Here is a 19486-nt window from a genome sequence, read left to right as displayed (position 1 = left end):
TTGGTGTGAAACCGGCCCGTTCGTTCGTTCGTACGTTTTTTACTCACCTAGGCGGCATATTGAGTCATTCCATCGGCGTTACAGGTCGTAGTACGATCGCGAGCGGTCCTTCCTCGTCTCCGGAAATCGAAGAAACCGGGCGAAAACCTCGCCGATCAGCGACCGCAGAGACCAATCAAATGTATTCCTCTTCTCCTCTTCACACTCGCGCGTCCCGCCGCGGTCGAATTAATTTTGTTCACGAATTACCGGCGAAACGCAAGCCGCGACGAAGTGACGCGATCGACGGTGGCGCCAATTTCCAAGGTCGGGTCGCAAGGTCACAGCCCTCTTCCGTACCAAGCCGGCCGGCACGATCGGAAGTGGCGATCGTGTCGAATTCGCGCGCGTGCCCGTATCGAGCGCGGAGGTCTCGCTGCGCGTGCTTGCCGGCCACCCCCCTGTCGTCTCCTGCGTCTCTTGCTCTCACACACACTCTCTCTCTCTCTCTCTCTCTCTCTCTCTCTCTCTCTCTCTCTCTCTCTCTCTCTCTCTCTCTCTCTCTCTTTCCCGGTCAAGATCCTTGTCGCACGCGCACGATGCCCCCACGATCCGCACCACGGTCCACCACTCACTGACAAGGGTCCCTTCGTGACACTTGCTACTTCCTTCTTGATTTTTCTCCCTCTCCTGCCGCCGGCTGCACTTCTCCTCTGCCGCCTCCGCTGCTCTCCTCGACGTCCTCGTCGTCCTCGTCGTCGTTGTCACAGCACCGCCGCCGCCGCCGCTTCGACGCCTCGTGGTGCACGTCACGACGCTATATAACCGCTCGGAGCACGTATCGGCGTGACACTGGATTACGTCGCTGATTTCATCGGAGACTGAGAACTGACGCTCGCGTTTCCCGCGATGTCTCTCGCTGTGATCGCGCTCACGACTCACCCGCGCGACGATTACGTCCAGGCAGTCGCTGGCTGTCCCAGATCATCGATGCCGTCACGTGGCGCAAGAGGAAACTGTTACTCGATGACAGCCGGAGTGTCACGTGGCGGTGATGTACAATGACACCGCGTTGACAATCACAAACTCGTGCCGGTGCGTTTCGTTACAGATGACTGGCTGTTTCTCCAATCCACTTCGTTCATTGGCGGTTTCTCTCGTGACGATCCTTTCTTTTCCCTCGAGGGGGGCGTGTCGATACTTTAGTGATGGAGAACAACGACCTCCCCGACTCCGCGAGTGATACCTGCTCTCGGGCTTGGCAATTATCGTCAATCACGACACTTGTCGCCGGTATTTCATTACATACCAAGGATGATCCGAGATGCTTCTCGCTCTCTGAATCGCTGAGAAAACGTTTTCTGCTTATCTCCTGCGCGTTTCCTTTCGCCTCCGGCGCGAAGTCCCCTTGCAATCCACTCGGGATCGTTTCAAATTGGCGTCAGTGTCCCTCTTTCTGTTTCTTTTTTTATCTCTCTTCTTTCTTTAGTCGTCAAATATCTTTCCTCCGTATTCTCTCTGCCTTCTTCGGTCTTTCCAGCCGTTCTCACCTCGGACTCTCGGAATAGTCGCGCGGCGGATCATGAAGTTCCGTGCGACAAGCGCGAGAGGAACCGCAAGTGAGCACCGGTGCGAACGATCGCGCCGACACAATGGAACAACAGGCCGGGACCGGTGGCGGCTGATTCAAATTCGCTCCCCACGTGGCGGCGACGGCGTCGTCCCCGAGACTGCCGCCGGTACGACGCCCGGCGCCGGTCAGTGCGTCGCCATCTCACGGCCCGGCAGCCAACCGGCTTTACCGCCGTGAATCCTCTTGAAAAACGTCGCCGTCAGCATCGAAACTTGATGCAACCGGTCCTTGAAATAAGTACATAGGCATCCCTATTCTACATGCACATATGTAGGCGAATGCAATTCAAGATTGTCTTACTGCATATTCGCGACGAGTGCTTATTTCGCGCAGAGGGTCGAATAACTGCTCGGTGGTACCGAATGCAAATTTCAGGGATAGGAATAGGTGTATTTTGAAATGAGCGAGAATAAACCAACGGTATAATAATCGGGGTGGCGTTTGAGAAAGATGGAAATCGGTGCTGGAATATTGCTCGACGATTTCGAAAGGTCAATGTTTGCTTGGTGGAAATAACGGGAGGGAAAAAATTACGAGAGATTATATTGCAGATAAAGAGATTCTCGCTAGGCAAATTTCACAGTGCGCAAGCAGAGAGGTGAATTGCGATATCTCGCTTTTCAATTATATCCGAATGGTTTACTGATGTAGAACTAATTGCCGCAATAATTAGGCTGGATTCGGGGAGCACGCTATTAGCGCTATTTGCTTATTCTATCCTTGTTTTACATCTGATGAGCGATAAAGACAGAATGATGCAATAGCGCTAATAGCGCGCTCCCCGAACGCAGCCTTAGAGTTTTAAAGCGAGAAATGATGATCTCTGATCATCCTTTATTTTAACGAATGCGCATTGTAGCATACGTTACATTTCACGATACAGCAACATAATGAAATGTATGTATGTAATAGATATGTAAGATGAAATAACACAATGTCCGAATGCATTAATCATATCTACGCGAACTTTGACGATGAGGAAGGTGCATACGTCAACGTAGCGCGCTGATACTGCCCGCATCAATTTGGAGGATGTACCATCTGATCCGTCGCAATGTCAAGGATTTATCATCCAAATTACATTCGCGTGGTCCGTAATACGATCTAAGATCCGGGTCATGTTCATAAAGCAGATCTTAATGTGAATCACTTCTGAAGATGTATCCTATTCTCTGAGTCAATATCGCATAAAGCATGTCAATTAAAATTGAGATTAGAGTAGAATCTAATAGAACATTATACTATATAGCAATTACTAAAAGATTTTAAATTATAAATGACTATAAATAAAACAAATATATGCATATTTGCGACATATTTATTCAAAATAATATTAAACATTAAATCTAGTTGTGTCTAATGATCGTGAAATTATTAAAAGAAATATTTATAATACAATTTTTTAAATAATTTTATTTTTTTTTTGCTTTTAATAGTTCTAATAATTATAATAATTATTTTATTAAATAACTGCATATATGATTATTAATAATTATTTCGACACAAACTTGATAACAATACTAGGTTGATAATATTTTTATATATTCTTGAATGAAATTAATGTCTCGAATCTCATGTTTATTTCTTATCAGCTTTTGATTAAATGTATATTAGCATTAAAATAACTCGTTGCACGTTGAAATTTAATTATTATCGTTATTAATTAAATCGCTCTATATTTAAGGAAAATGACAAATTAAAGATAAATCATTTGATCGTTAAATATACGCTTATTTTTATGGTCAAAAAATATATAATTTTTATAGTTTAGATATTAGTCAAATATTAATTATGTAATTATTGCATTCAATCGATTCGCTCGTAGGATAGTAAATTGATCATTGTCGTTCAATTCATTGACGTATAGAAGACGTGTAGATGCGCGTCTAAAGCGAAAGAATATATCACGTGTTGATAACTAACGAGTGTATATTCACGTCTATATAGCCCAACATTTTTACATAATAATCACAAGTCCATAACGGGACGTGCCTTCGTTCAGCTGACCCTCCTCCATTCATCCGCTCGTCCATTCATTCTTACATTCGTACAATGAACCGTGACATTTGCGTCGCTGCAACACGGTTCACGACCTCCTTCGCCCATGCAATCTGTGATGTAACGAGATTGGCTATTTTAGGATCATCTACGGAGCATTTCACAATCGCATTACGTCTTGTCGAAACGTTCGCGAGAAACTTTATTTCTCTAAACAAACATACTTCTTCGTATTTTTTTCTAAGTATATGCATATTGTTGCCGCGTTCCTTAGGAAATTTTTCTTATAATTTAAAAAACTTTACAACTGAAACGCGCGGACGATGCTGCATCGGTCAAGAGAGAAAATATGCTCTTTAAGTATTTCGAAAAAATCAAGGAACGATAAAAAGTTATAAGGTTTAATCATATCGACATTAAGAAACTGATTTCAAAACAGACCGAAGAATCGATAAACGGAAGGTATGATTTTGTAATATGACGCGCGTTCTTAGAGAATATCTTAGAATGCGCGACAAATGCACATCTTTTCTCTGTAAGAGCTTCGCGAGCTTCTATCTATCAGCTTGTGCCGTGAAGATAGACGCACAGCTGCTTGAGATTCGATTACCGGAGATTATTATGATAATCATCACGAAAAAAAGACGAAAGTGACTAAGTGAATGCCGGGTATGGAGCGCGAACGCATTAACGCACGTTGATATTCGATTTTTTTTATCTTATTGCTCCATCTGCATGCCCAGTAGAAAGTGCTTCCCCGCATCTATGCCGTTCTTGCGCCGACATGCCTTGCTGGTTAACGCGATAACAAAATGATCAGAGGTAAATCACCGTTTAATCGGGCCGACCGAAACCAGTTTTTCTTCAAAAGATGCTTCTGACGTTGATACTTTAAAAGGAGACCGACGCGCAGTTGCTCGTGTCCTGTTATCTTATATCCTGTCGTCATATAATTAAGATTGATTAATATGATAGATACGCTAACATGTACAAAAGAATATTTCTAAACTTAAACGTGTATTCAAAATAATATGCAGATAGCTGCATATAACTCAATATAAAATCACAATTTTTATACGAACGGATTATTTGTTTTTTTTTCCCCATGAAATTCAAACAATATTTTTTTCATATTCTCGATGGTTGTCACATAAAAATACATCAAGTGATTAATATAGAGGTGTTCGTCGTTTGGGAATCAACAATAACGCAATCGAAGCACAATAAAAGCCAGATGTTGATAGCCATTCGAGGATTACGGATTCTATATAGCAGCTCGAAGTATCTCCAGCGGTATCCCCAGCAATTGCCCGTTCGCGCAATTCCCGAAAAACCAATTGCGCGCCCATATAGCGAGTGCGGGGAATTAATTTGACGCCTGATCCACGCGACTCGGCGCGTTATATTGCGCTAGCCGTTATTGATGGTATTCACGGACTCGTTTTAGCACCGGACATGCTGCAAAGTAATTCGCGATCGGCGGATGCGCTACAGCGGTAACGTTGCGTAAATTTTGCCGGTATTTGAGACCGCGAGCGAGCGAGGACCTCTTCGTCGCGGTCGTGAGAAAAACGTCGCGGCGAATTGAGCGTGTAAAAAGAATATATCGTCGAGCTGTTAATTGAAATTGTAAAGTGGCAAGCCAGCGACGAAGCCATTCCCGCATTCACGTCCATCCGTGGTAATTTAACGGGAGATTTTAGCACGCGGGAGGCGTCGCAACATTTGTTAGTCGCGGGGTGGCGACCGCGCTGAGTAACGACGTGGGACAAAGTGTCGTGCGCAGGTGCGCGCCAAGAATCTCTGAAAATGCGGGAAAGGCGGCGGGTACCGGGGTGAGAGAGGACCAGCGGGAGGTCGGAGCAATTTGTTTGGATCCGAGATGCAAGTGAGATTAACCCTTCGCCGGCGTGTCGGGAAATTATTACGCTGTCACTTTGAACGGCGTCGATCGAGTAAGTGTCACGCGACGACATTCTTATAAACGTGAGAATGTTAAATCTTTTTGCAAGATGATTAAAAACTGAAATGGCAAAGTCGGCGTCCAATATAATCCTCGTAGCGTGTTAATTGACAAAATGTTTCTGTTTATAATCGTCCGTATTTACTTTCAGCTCAAGACAGAATTGCGAAGCCTTGAAAATGCCTGAAAAAAATATGTATCCCATAAAAAATACCAATTTTATAATTTTATTTATTTTATTAGAAATTACAATATTATAATAGTCGCTGTCTCGTTGGTCTCCCATGAATTTCAGGTTTGTGGAACTTTCTCCATTCCCACGGAATTTTACATCTTTCTGATGATGCAAGGAAAATTAATGATCATATTCGAAATATGTGATAATGATTGACGATGTCTAGTTTAAGTATAAAATTATAGACTAAGCCTTCAGTTCTTGTGTGATGAACGCGTAATCTTGATTTAGTAAGTGAATGCCGAGTAATGAATCCTTATCGTATCGCGTCGTATAACTGTTTCTGACGTTCCCGTCGTAACTCGCGTAGAAATAAAATCTTGGCTCACGTATATATTTACCGCGATTAGAAGGCACTGATAGAACACTGCTTAGTTGCATTTAAGACGGAAAAAGAAGAGGAGTTATTTGATTACACGAGTGGTTACTTCCATTAGTAGACCCGGCCGCGAATGGTCGAAGTCCATTTATTAGTTGAGCGGACAAGATCGTTACAGGGGTAAACTTTCGCGAGGAAGAAGTTTCCAGCCGAACAACGCACGCTCGCTCGGCCGTTTGGAGAGATTTGCACTTAGGCAACTTATTAACCCGGTTTAATTGTGCCCCGTCGAGTCAAACTCTCTGATTGGTGCTGGATGACGTCGGCGTGCTGTTTAATCCTTACACGAAGTCACGAACTAATTTCACGAACTACATTTACAACGTCGTCTCAGTACGCTCGAGATCAGGATGGATTAAAGAACAGCAGCAGATCTCGCCTGCGTGAGGATCGATTATGCGCGCCTCGCGTATTTTCATCTGGAAAATTAAATACTTAAGTGGGCTCGAGTTATTTTTTGCTGATTCCTTTTACAAATTTTATAATATTCTTACATGCAGCTTATATCATACAATAAATATGTATTAGATATACATATATTATCATTATATCTGAATATACGATAATGATAATAGGATTACATATTATGCTTTAGGATTAAATCTGATTTAAACAGTAAACGATACAACAGAATATTCCATAGCTTATAGAATATTATATATGTTGATTAATAATAATACTGATATAGTATCTAACATTAATTATTATTTCATTGAAAATATGAACTATTTTATATGATTTAAATTATTTAACTCTTATTCATTCTCGCTTTCAAAGTAACTGTTAATTCAAGTAACATCCTATATACTCTTAGTGTAGAATGACAGTTTCTCTTGTGATACTTTGTTAAAATATTATATTCCTTAGTACGTGTCTCTTAATTGTGGAAAGCAAATCGTGTGTAATTATAATTATTTAATTATAAAAAATAGTATCATATGAAAATCTATTAATTCAAGGAATATTTACTCCTTTATTTGTATTACTTTTTAATTATACTCTAAGAAAAAGACAATTACAACATTCTCTACAATTTTCAAAAAAATAAATAAAATAAGCAATCCGGATTACAGTCGAACATAAACTTATTATTGCAAGTATTCATTAATATTCTCTCGATAACGGATATTAGTTTAGCTTTAATTATTGAATTCTTTTAGTCTTGAAACGATAAAGGGAAACTTTCGGTTGCCTCGTACAACTTATAAAAACTATTTGACATATTTATTGTTTAAGTACATCTCTATGTACTGCTAAAATATATAAAAAATAAATTTGAAAACAAACTTTTTCAAAGTTTGATTTTTTTGACAAATAATTAATAATGTTAAAAGAATAGTAGTCGGTAATATTCAATGTGATATGCGAAGCGCCTACTAGAAGCACTCTTATCTCTTGGAACCTTGTATGCGCAGAGCTTTGTCGGTACATGATTTTTTATTTAGTGTGATTTGTTTCTTGACATTCTTTCAGTAAATCTATTCTTGCAAATACCTTGCTAGACTATGCATAGAAGAATTTTAATCTAAATAAGTTTTTTTAAAACATAGCTTTTAAAAACAAAATCTAGATGATTTTTGTTTCTGTAAACTACTGTAAAGGATCAACAAAATTTTGATTATTGATTCTTTGATTCTTTCACTGTAATTCTGACGCATTATAGTTTCTATATATTTTAGTAATATTTTTTATGAAAGTATATTTTAAATATTTTACATACCCTTTGATGATACGAAACTTTTTGTACAATATTCCAAAAATTAAATATTGCAAAGCAATATCCTATTCGTAACAAATTATTATATTACATTTTATTTAAGTTTACTAAATTGATTAAATCAACTTCAATTAAATTATTGTCTTAATTATGAATTTTTTACATTATTACAATGCTGTAAACTTAGTCATCGACGATCGGTTATGTCAGCGTTCTCCAAGTATCTCAAACTTACCCGGCCCAGTGCCACATTCAGAAATTTATCCATAGCTTCAGACGATATTTTATCGATGCGTATACTCTCTCCTTTTACAACAGATGATGCTATCTTTTGATCCCCACTGTGTAACATTTCCGCAAGGATGACTACGTGTAGTCATTTAGGCTTAAGAAACGAGTTCCGTCAATTACAGACAATCATTTACACATTTATATACATTTTTGTATGTATAATAAACATTTGAAGAAAAGTACAAATAATAATTTAATCTAATTTAAAAGTAATAAGAAGAAATAATAAGACTGAGAACAAAAGAACTTCTATCCGAAAATTTGCAAACAATTTTGAATTTTCCGTGCAAACTAGAGTTAAATTCAGAATGCCGTTAAATATCGCGAGTTTACAGTATTGTGAAACAATTTGTCACATGACATTGTGCTGTCACTCACAAATTGAAATAATAGATCTTTTTGTGATTGAAACAGATATAAGCAGAGAGAAATGAAAAAAATCTTTTTAATAAATCTAGTGTATATTAGTATACTTTATTATTTTTTTAATATCTTAATATAATTTATATCATTTATTTTAATGTTTTAAATATTTAGTAATTAAAATCATTCTAATCGGATAAATAAAACCGTCTTCACAACTGGGTGGCGGAACCCTTGCGGAAATTTATGCGTCAGATACGACATGACAGTCAAAATATTAAGGATAATTCCATGAAAAAAAATACGAAATAAAAAATAAATATAAAGTAAATAAATTTAAAAATTGCTCAAAAATATGAAAATAAATGCAAAAATGTTATTTTTGTAAATAATTCCATACCTTTTCGTATATATGTCTGACAGAACAGAATAAGCTCTATCCAATCAAACTTTAGCTTTCATGAGAATCTTTGACGTAGTAAAAGATTCAGTTATAATGTTGCTGAGATTTTTACTTGTATCCATTTATGTATCGACGATATCGCGTTGTAAGATGTGATGTGATTGTTACAAATGGAATATAATGTTCTCTCCTCCCCAAATACACCTCTTTTTCTATTTCGGAAAACTAAAAATCATCTTTTATTTACATCTCTTTATTTAAAAAATATATAACTTTTTTCCAATAAATATTTTTAAATAATTTCAGCAATTTAATTTTATCTGATTGATTTTATCTGGAAACACTTCCCAAGCTCACTCCTGTATATTTTAGAATAAAATTCGAGTCAACAGTATAGGGAAACGTCCTGCCGTCGTCAAAATCGATCGCTTCGTATATAGGTCTTCCACATCTCCGTGCTACCACCGACGCGACGTGCTGAGCATGTCAGAAAATTAATGATTCTAAATGGCATTCTCTCCCGTCTGAATGGGCCCATCGTATGTACACACGCGCCGCGTTTACACACGTGTCCGACATACGCACAGTCGCTAATTACTCGGCGCCGATCGCGTCTATTCAAGTTCGGCTGTTCATCGGAACCCACGTCCCGGTCGCGGCGAACCATGTGCATCTCACGTAGGTGACTGTCCCTCGCGCATGCAACTGGAATAAAATTCACCCCACGTCGCTCATACAAATCAGCAGTCACGTTCGAGCATCGCATTAATGCCTCTATCTCAGGAATAAGATTACTGAAATGCCTTACAAAATATATTTAAGCAGGGTTAATTCTCATTGAGTCACACATCGGAGTAGATTAGGTCGGTTCACATTGGCACGATCTAGTTGTCGTCTTCAATTTTTTCTAATTGATTGAAAATAGATTGAAAGGAGTTGAATAGGATAAAAAAGATGAGATTAAAAGCAAGTTTTGTCACGAAAGTAAATTTATTATTGGAACTGAAAAGAAAGTAATCAAAAGAAGTTGACCTTTCAGTTTTTACGTTATAGCTAGACCAATTAAATGCTGACCCGGATCTTAAATATACGATAAGACAACAGAATCCTACGAAATCCAAGTCGTCTGGCTTGGACGATTCCACTACGAAATTAAATTCGCGTTCACGTATCACGCTCAGATAAACCGTCAGTTTATTATTTTGCGGTCGCAAGCGCAGACTCCGATGTCGCTCGTCGGCCGGGTCGTGATAAATTACGCGGTATATATTGTCGGATATCATTATCGCAATTACGCCAGTTCATCGCAACTTGCACACGCTCGTTTCCGCTCCGCGCTCGCAGCGCGCGAGTCACGTGCGGGCAGGTGGCGCCCGCATAATCGCGACGGAAAAAATGCAGTCGCCGCAGAAGTAAGCGAGCGAGAAACGGCGAGAGCCCGGGACGGAGGCTGCCGCCAGGCTAACGAAAGAAATTTAATTGGAAGTTCCTTTTATTTCGCCTCCACCTCCCGCTCCCCTTCACCCCTCCAGTCTCTCCTCGTTGCCCTCCGTCCTTCGCGCCTTTCATCCTCGATGCACGCCTCCGCTAAATTGCAACCTCGTGTCCCGTATCTTCAGCGTCGATAACATCGGGTGATTAAGACCAGTCCGCAGGACAGCGCCTATATTCCCCGCTTCTCCCATCCTGCTGATTCGCGATGCAGATCGGGGTGCGCCAATTTTCGCGAAACTCACGTAACGAGATACGTCGTCGTTCTACGCGCGAGAGTAAAAATAACTTTGCATTTGAGGATAGTCTTCGAACTGTCAATCTGTCAAGCGTGATTTTACTCTAAAAGAAGTTATTTTATCCGCAAAATACTCTTAAGCTTTTATTTCTCAAGATATTTTGTTTCCTTTTGCTTCTTGTTCTCTTTCGCTTTCTTTCTTTCTCTTTTCCCTTCTTTCTGTTTTTATCTCTGCGCGGCGCGGCGGTCTGAATTTAGCTTCACACGTGTCAGTCTCAATTCCATGTCATTTTTCATACTTCTTATCTTTTCTTGCGTACAATGTTGCACGGAAGCAATGTGCATGATTACGTATTATGCAATTTAGCTCAAAAGGGATCGATTATTTTGTGCACCTGCGGAACGAAGCGTAACTAACGCGCCGACTGAGAAAGTGGCATAATCTTTATAACTGAATATAAAGGAGTAACGAAACCGATGTTTAGCGTATGTCTTTATTGCATTCACGCATGGTTTCGTTGACCTATATAACATCGATAATGTAAATCCACAAGAAGAAGAAATATAAAGTCTTGCATTTACATACATCTAATTACTGTTTCGTTTAATCGTAACATTGCCTCTACTGTAAGAAGAAATTAGAAAAACAAAGCGCGAATATTTTCTTGAAGTTTCCTTTGTTTGATCGATTTCATACCTTTATTACCTTCGACGAATGCAATTACGAAACCGGATATTTCTTCAATGACCTACATATTAAGTTCTAAAATATTGCATGATATTTAATTATTAAATAAATACTGATAAAGTATTACTGTTTTCCCACCTGTTTTTGTCTACTCAGAACGATCAAACCATTTGCCGCGATTTGTATCTTCCGCAACGTGATTTTTTCGGATTTCCATCTATTTAGCATCGCTTCCTTCAGAACTGACCCGACACTAGGGGAACGTTTTCTTTGTTCCCTGAGCCATGGACGTCTTGCGTACTACGTCGCGCCATATGTTCTTCCTGGCACTCACTTCTTGACGTACTCCTTCGAACACTTCACCGTATACGCCTTTGGCGGAAGAAGATTGCGGGAGAGGGTGAATCGGCGATTTTATGCACCTGCGAAACAAAGCGTAACTAATGTGTCGATTTCACTGCACGGGAGACATGCTTTAATTTACGAAATTAATAATGAAGTTTGTTGGGGGAAAGTACGGATTAAGCAGCAACTGATCAATTGTTCGTACAATGCGGTGTGTAAAATAGAGATCTGTGAAAATTAGAAACGGTGACAATCTACTTCTCGTAGGATAATTTCAACGAGTTCAAGTCATTCGTATCAATTTTCGCAAATCGCATAAAAGCATCGAATGTTTGTGTCCCTTAATGTAACTCTCTCTCTCTCTCTCTCTCTCTTAAGAATAAGAATGTACTCAAGTTATCATGCGCAATCTAAATGGGACAGAGTCGTGCCCCGAGCACGGAAAGTTAACGGATGAATTTAAGAATGTATCCAATTCACGTAGATTCTTGCGCGAAACGGAAAGCGAGCGGCAGCTGTAATGATACTGGCGAGATGCTTTTACTATCACTACGATTAGGTGCAATTTTTGATTGATTGCATTTCTCCGCCCGACTTTGAGGCGTGTACTGGACGTCAAGAGGAGTGCGCGATGCTACGTACGTCCTTCTTTCGTAATGGAAGCGCGTTCTTAATTCGCCCCTCGTGATCGCCAATCGACCCAACCGATTACGCGGCGCACCGCGGAACACGATCGAGTAAATGGCAATAAATAACAGAGTACTAGTTCTTCGTTCGGGAAGATTGATAGGTACTGTTCGTCGCTTAACGCGCGATACAATGTGAACTGAAACGTTGTAATAACGAAAAAACTACGGAGAATCATTTCTCTTCGAATTTTTGACCGCTTACACTTTCTCTAATAGTGTACCTTAAAATGAGCTGGATTCGTAATTAATATTGAATTTTTCAGTCCATAAAAATATGGAAATATATTTTAAGAATTAACCCTTCTGTCAATGACCGGATATCCGGGTACCCAAAGCGACTTAAATGTTGAAATTTTTGTGTTAATTTTTATGTTAATTCGCGAATTGTTTTATGACGCTTTAGATCTCCATCCTTGGTGTAATAAGAAACAATTTTCAATAAATTTTATCTTGATATTAATTTTATCTTTGTAACACGGTCGCCGTGAAATCGAATAGTACAACATTCAATGTATTGGTAACTGGATAGCTATTACTAATTTTTTGCTATTATGACTAAATAAATAATTAACTAACTATAAAAACTCCTCTCTCTCTCTCTCTCTCTCTCTCTCTCTCTCTCTCGATAACTCCTCCATTTGTGTATTAAAACTCAATAAAACTCAAACAGCTAATGAAAAATTAATTAATAAAAAGAGTATTAAAAAACTCTGAACTATATAAAATACGCCTGTTCACATTTACTGCTCACTCGACTGAGAGGGCCATACTTGCCGGAACTGGTTTTCTCCGCCTGAAACACAAAGTGCCTTTAAATCGGAAAACCCCTAAATCGATGCCTAGCAGCTGCTATAAAGAAATTGTCACAGTATGTCTTAATTTGTGCAATGTGTCGAAAACACAGTGGATATAAAATTATTAGGTTAAAAATTATTCATTGACAGAAGGGTTAAAGTGACTTTTTATAAATATAAGACTGAATACATTAATCATAACTTTACATTAGAGTGGAATATTACCCAAAATCTGTAGTATCGTGTACACGAGGTGACGAATCCAAGAATCGAACCCGAATCTTTTGCTCGACAAACGGTTGCTCTATTGAACAACTATTAAGCTATTTAGCATTCCTCGGTGGCGTTATATTTTTAAGCTTTAAAATTTCATTCATTGCTACGAGAAAACGAACAACTTCATATTGTACATTTGTCTGAATTTGAAACATTTTAATAAAGACATTCTTTACGTCAGATTTCTTTTTTATAAATCCAACTTACCTTGAAAAAGACCGTGTGAAAAAAAGTATAGTCTTGAAAGCAAGACTTGTTACAAGTCTTATTGTAAAGAAGCTTTTGTGCGTTGTTATTCTTTAGCATTCAAGCGCGACCTGACGTTGCGTGTGCCCCAAAATCGCCGCTGGTAAATTGCAATTCGTCTTAAGCCTCCACGTGGGTAACATCGCAAAATTAAGGTCGGTGAGTAGTATCCGCAAGCCTTCCTTGGCTTTTTAATTCGTCTTTCTTTCGCTTGCGCGCTCCCTTATTGTACATCGAAACGTGGTATCTCAGAATACACCGCGCAACAAGTTGTTATGATGCAACGTCGACCGAGATGAGTAAGCAATTCCATTTTTAAGGGCCACTTCGACCAAACTCCGATTAACTTAATTGTTGATTAGTCTATTGGAAATGGCCAATCGCATTTGCTCATTAAATAGATTGATAAATGCGATTGGTCATTTCCAATGGACTAATCAACGATTAAGTTAAATCAGAGTTTGGTCGAAGTAGCCCTAACTATCTCGATCATCGAAATTGTATCGACGAGTTGACGCCTTTTTTCCACGATGCTGATTGGTTGTCGCAAAGTTTGCATCCCGGCTTGCTTTACCCTCTAGCTTTACCATGTGCCGTGATTTGTGCGGTTGCACAATCACCGCCAAAGTTAAATAACAGAAAGTTACTTATTCAAAACGCGGTTATTTTTGTATTGTGATGTAAATGTTGTTTTCTGTAATGATCCATCCATCCATATCTAAAAAAGAGATGTAAAGTCGATACTCGAATCTATCGAAGTTTATTGTTGTCGCTTGTCCGCGATGCCGATTGGTGCTCTCGCTGCGCTTACTTCATTTGCAGCTTTCATCGTATATTTTGACAGTTGTGTGTATCAAGGAGTTAAGGGGATCCTGCAGCCGTATGATTTACCGACATTATCGTTTTCACATAAATCTTTTAATTGGCTTTATAGAATTGCAAAAATCTTTTACAGAATTAAAGTACGCACAAAAATCTAGGCTAGCAAACGCGATTTTATATAAAAAACACCAAAAAATTAAAAATGTTACTTATTTGGGCACATACAGCTGTCACCTGACGACAATATTTGGTTAAAACAAAAATTCTGCAGTTTATACATACATAATGTTTGTCTCCTATCCTTAGGAAAACATGTAGGAATAATATCGTGCAAATAGAAGTAAGATTCAATGCGTACAATAAAAGAAAAATGTGAATTTTATTTTATTACTGCAAATACGGATGCAGAATGACAAGAAGAGCAGCAACAGTAGTTGCCGAATCTTGCAAGAGATGGCGAGCAATCAAACAAGGACAGATGTCATTTCGTTAGACAAAGACAGATATAGGGAAAACAAAATTAGAAAGGTTGACATTATCGACATCGAGGAAGTTCGCCTGTCACTGCAGGATCCCCTTAATAGTGTAATAGTAATAGCATAATGTTAAAGCTAAATAGCGCGCGTGAGCCGCGCGTCTGTGGTATCTAGTATAGTAAAAAAGCTAAATGGTGCGCGCTTGTAGTTTATATAAAAGAAGCGAAACTAATACTTACGCAAAATTTTAAGCGAGGCAAACAAGATGCCGAATTTAGCAGAACTGAGCGAAATTACATTTTTTTAACGGAGATAGAAAAAATGTAACCCAAAATTAAATGGCTTTAGATGTTTCGCTTTCTTATATTACTTTTATGCATCTATGTGCATTTTGAGAAATAGACCTATGATGGTGACTCGCAGCGGAATTTGACTGTACTTCATTCTATGAAGTCCCTCTATCCCTCTATCGCCTGTCCCTCTATCGCCGGACAATCAGGTTTCAGTCTCGTTCGGTTTCTTCTTGATTGACCATGGCATTTTTGTATTTTAGGAGTTACACGTACGTATGCTAGTTACACGTTTCTGAAAAAGTTTTATTAGTGACGAGATAAATTTGTATAAAGCCAGTGATTTGTATAATTTAAGCATTTATTATTTTATAAATTACACATTAGTATTATTTTTAATTTTATAAGTGAAGTACCATATGAGTTTAATATGAAAGTTTATCACATCGATGCCGGTTACTGTGGACGAATAGTGTTTAAAATTGATTAATTTAAAATGTTTGTAAAAATATTTGTGGGATAATTTGTGAATATTTAAATCTTCAAGGAAATTCTGGTGAAAATGTATAAACTTTCAATTTATTCCAAATTATACTTACTATGGATTACCATGGATCTTACTTATTACGGATTATCAGTGATGAACGAGAGTCATTATTTGATCGGAAAATGTAAAGAAGTAAGTTGCCCATATATATGTAAAACTTAGTCATTTTTTTATTCCGCGCATATTGTGAGTTTAATATAATATAATGCATCGAAAAATTTGATTTGAATATTTTGAAAACAATTAATAATGATGATTTTGGCGAATTATATGCCATACTACACGTAGTGATATAATGGAAAATGTAATAATGTATAGGTAATAGACTACGAACGCGGTCACCACGTGGTGACGCTATAAAGTCCGTATCACACTACTCCGCGTATTGCGGACGCGGATCGGATTGGGATTGCGTATCGCGGATCGTAATCCAGCTAATCATAGACGAGCAACTCATCAATTCTGTCAATTCCGATCCGCGATCCGTAATCTCAATCCGATCCGCGTCCGTAATACGTAATGCGACATGGGCTTAACACGTCATCACGTGCTTGCATCGCCACGCGTGACCACGTGTGATATCGCCTCACCACGTGCTGACCGCGTTACTAATCTATTATCTATACATTATTACATTTTCCATTATATCGCTATTTACTTACTAAAATATTTTTTTCTTAAAAATAACGTTTTTTAAAATACTGATTAGGCATTATTTTCTACGCGCCTCTACTCCCTTTCCTCAACACTAGATTTAGATACTATATCTATGATTATACATTATACATTATTCATCGATATCCACGTGATATGCTTAACATTGACTATAAATATAGGCGAATATTTGAATATTTAGCAAATGTGTGTGTGCATCAATGTTAGGAAAAATGGACCCCGAGGAAGAGGCAATTACGATAGTCATATACTGCTACAATTATTTCTTGTGCACAATACTTATTATTTAATTTAAAAAAAAAGAAAGAAAAACGACTGAAAAAGATGGTAAATGATATCCTTAAATAGGAATTGCACTTCATAAATAATGTAGGACCTAATTGTAACGTAATCTAATTATTCGCTTTACTACATGTGCTTGACAATTTATGGATGAATGGACAATTTATGGATTTATGAAGTATCAACGTATATTAGCAATAGTAGACCAATATTGGTTATATCCTTTGTCGTTCTCTTCAAAAATTACCATCACAGCAAATGCCGTCTAATGCTTAACATTAGCAATATGTGATTTTAATAAGCCATATGGAATTCGTATACAGGGTGTTTGATAATAGGTCTAACATCGCTCGTGGGTTAGTAGAGTGGGTTAAACAATCCTCTACCGTTTTGCGATTTTTGCAATAATTAATGAAAGATTAATTAATAAAGATTGCGAATCAACATACATCCGCGCAATTCACTAGCGAGTTTAAAGGGATCTTAAAGTCGTATGTTTTACCGATCGAGCGCGATTATTTTCGAATACACTTTTCGTATATATATTATTGTATTTATAGATTTAAAAATCCTTTTTTACATAATTAAAGTATATACATTTTTGTATCGCGCGCCGTTTCTGTCACATTAGGGGAATCCCCATAATTCTTTCCCTTCTTCTCTACTCTTTCTCTTTTCTGAGCTGCGTTTCAAAATATAACCATGAACTGCCAGTAGAGATGCCAGTCGGTTTTTTTCGATGTAATAAACCAATGAACATGAAATGCGCCTCCATCGTCTAAATGGTAGAAAATTAAAATATAAAGTGAGATCCTGATGGTAAAAGATGAGGGAAGAAAGAGATAGAATGTTATTCGTCGCTGTTTTACCAACTTTTAGCAAATTATGAGATAATAGTACTGCCAACTTGATCTTTTTTACCAACACCACTCAAATCTATTTTCGAACGCGCCCCTGGTAAACTGCTAAAAGTTGGTAAAACAGCGACGAATGATCTATTCCGTCTCTTTCCTTATCTTTTACCATCAGAATCTCACTTTATGTTTCGATTTTCAGCCCTTTAGGCAGTGAGGGCGCATTTTATGTTGACGGCGAAGCATAGGAAAAGTGGGGGTAACTGGCAGTCCATGGTTATATAGTCAAAGAACCAAATAAATTTTGAATACAGTGGAAAAGCTTATAATTCTTATTCTTTGTTGCTTAATTTAATTTATTTGTTGACAGAAAATATTTTACTACTTACGTTATTTGTCGGAAAATATATAGTTATTTTACACATCTGCATAAATTAATACGGGCTGACATATATAAAGAGGATAGGAATTAAGGGCTTCTTTATTTGTATCCTTTATTTTATCATTACTTTACAATAAAAATGCAGATATATATTGCTTTATTTATTTATTATTTATGTTACTAGTTAATCATTTATAATTACTATGTTCACTACTATAACTGAGGTTGCAATAAACAAATTTTGTTTGAAGCATTTTTTCTATCAGCAAAAACGAAAGTGTTATTCAGATGCTTATTTTAAGTGTCTCTCCCTGTCATATTGCTAATAAGCAGAAGAGACGATTATGCTATACAATTATTAGGAAATCGATACATCTATATCTGATAAAAAGCCGGTATTTCATTTAACTCGAAGATCATGAACAGAAGTTCAAACATGTGACAGTCTCTCAACCTGCTCCCACCAACCTGCTTTCCTGCGGGACAAAAATCTTTCTAATTGCCCCTCAGGAATGTCGTGGCGTGTGCGTTAGGGAAACATATTATATACGCGTAGGAATCGAGTTGATCGCCAAGCAGAGACGCGCACCTGCACAGTCGCGTGCAGCTGGTCGAGACTCGGGCGACTCCACGACGATTGGATTCGATTACTCCTCGGCTTTTCCAGTGGAGGGTCACCGCCGGGAGACAGGGGGGGTAAACCGCGAAGCACCAAAGCGTCAAAGCCGGAACGGTCCAGGTGAAACCCGACGAGTAGTCGCAGGTGAAGCGGAGACGAAAGAACGGGCCAGATCGCTAGAAGAGTGTAGGGAGATTGAACTACCCAGGTGAAAGACAAACGGGACAGAGTGACAGAAAAGGCGGCGATCCTCCTTCGATCGCTACTTTCCCTTGTTGCTCTCTTTTAAAGTCTTTTTCGTGCGACAGTCACGAGAATTGCGCCGATGACTATGATTTATTGTCGCTGCGGACTTTTCTTGTTGCAAATTGAGGCAAAATAGGAATTCTGCGGCATATGGGGATCTCTAGTGAATGAGGAGTTGCAATCGTTTACGTTTACGGCATATTTCTGTACTTTCTAGTTTTTGGAGCATACTTTAAGTTGCACAGAATATCGTTCAGAAAACGATAAATTAATGAGGCTACATGTAAAGCATATGACACCATCAATGTCATCAGTGTCAATCATTAGAGATTATTTATAAAGCAATTGTATTTTCTAACTTAGTTGATGTAAGACATGCGATGTTAATAATAAAACGAAATTACATTACAATAATACATTGTAAAGAAGTAGTTTACAATAATAGCAAATAATGTTAAAAATAATAAGAGAAATAATTAGTAACTTAGCATACAAATAATTTTATAAAAGTTGATAATATTTTTTAAACTTTTATGCATACAGTACATTCATCATAATTTATAGA

The 19486-nt window shown here is 38.2% G+C and overlaps 1 protein-coding gene and 1 long non-coding RNA gene across 2 annotated transcripts in view; one reads left to right on the top strand and one right to left on the bottom strand.

Moving 5' to 3' along the window:
- The window catches only part of Mp (collagen XV/XVIII-type protein multiplexin), a 480457-nt gene that overhangs the window by 213529 nt on the left and 247442 nt on the right, over window positions 1-19486 (bottom strand). The window contains exons 5-6 of the mRNA XM_071708353.1: window positions 11517-11800; window positions 48-1839 (exon numbers count right to left, since the gene is read on the bottom strand). Of these exons, the coding sequence (XP_071564454.1) occupies window positions 48-58 (11 nt within the window). The 5' untranslated portion in view covers window positions 59-1839; window positions 11517-11800. The remainder of the gene's footprint in view (window positions 1-47; window positions 1840-11516; window positions 11801-19486) is intronic.
- The window catches only part of LOC139773703 (uncharacterized), a 266478-nt gene that overhangs the window by 207487 nt on the left and 39505 nt on the right, over window positions 1-19486 (top strand). The window lies entirely within an intron of this gene.

The sequence above is a fragment of the Temnothorax nylanderi genome, unplaced genomic scaffold, assembly GCF_030848795.1.
Source record: "Temnothorax nylanderi isolate EJ_2023f unplaced genomic scaffold, tnyl_v1.0 TNYL_tig0066_pilon, whole genome shotgun sequence".
Lineage (NCBI taxonomy): Eukaryota > Metazoa > Arthropoda > Insecta > Hymenoptera > Formicidae > Temnothorax > Temnothorax nylanderi.
The sequence above is the reverse complement of the archived record's forward strand: the minus strand, read 5'-3'. Positions and strand labels throughout refer to the sequence as shown.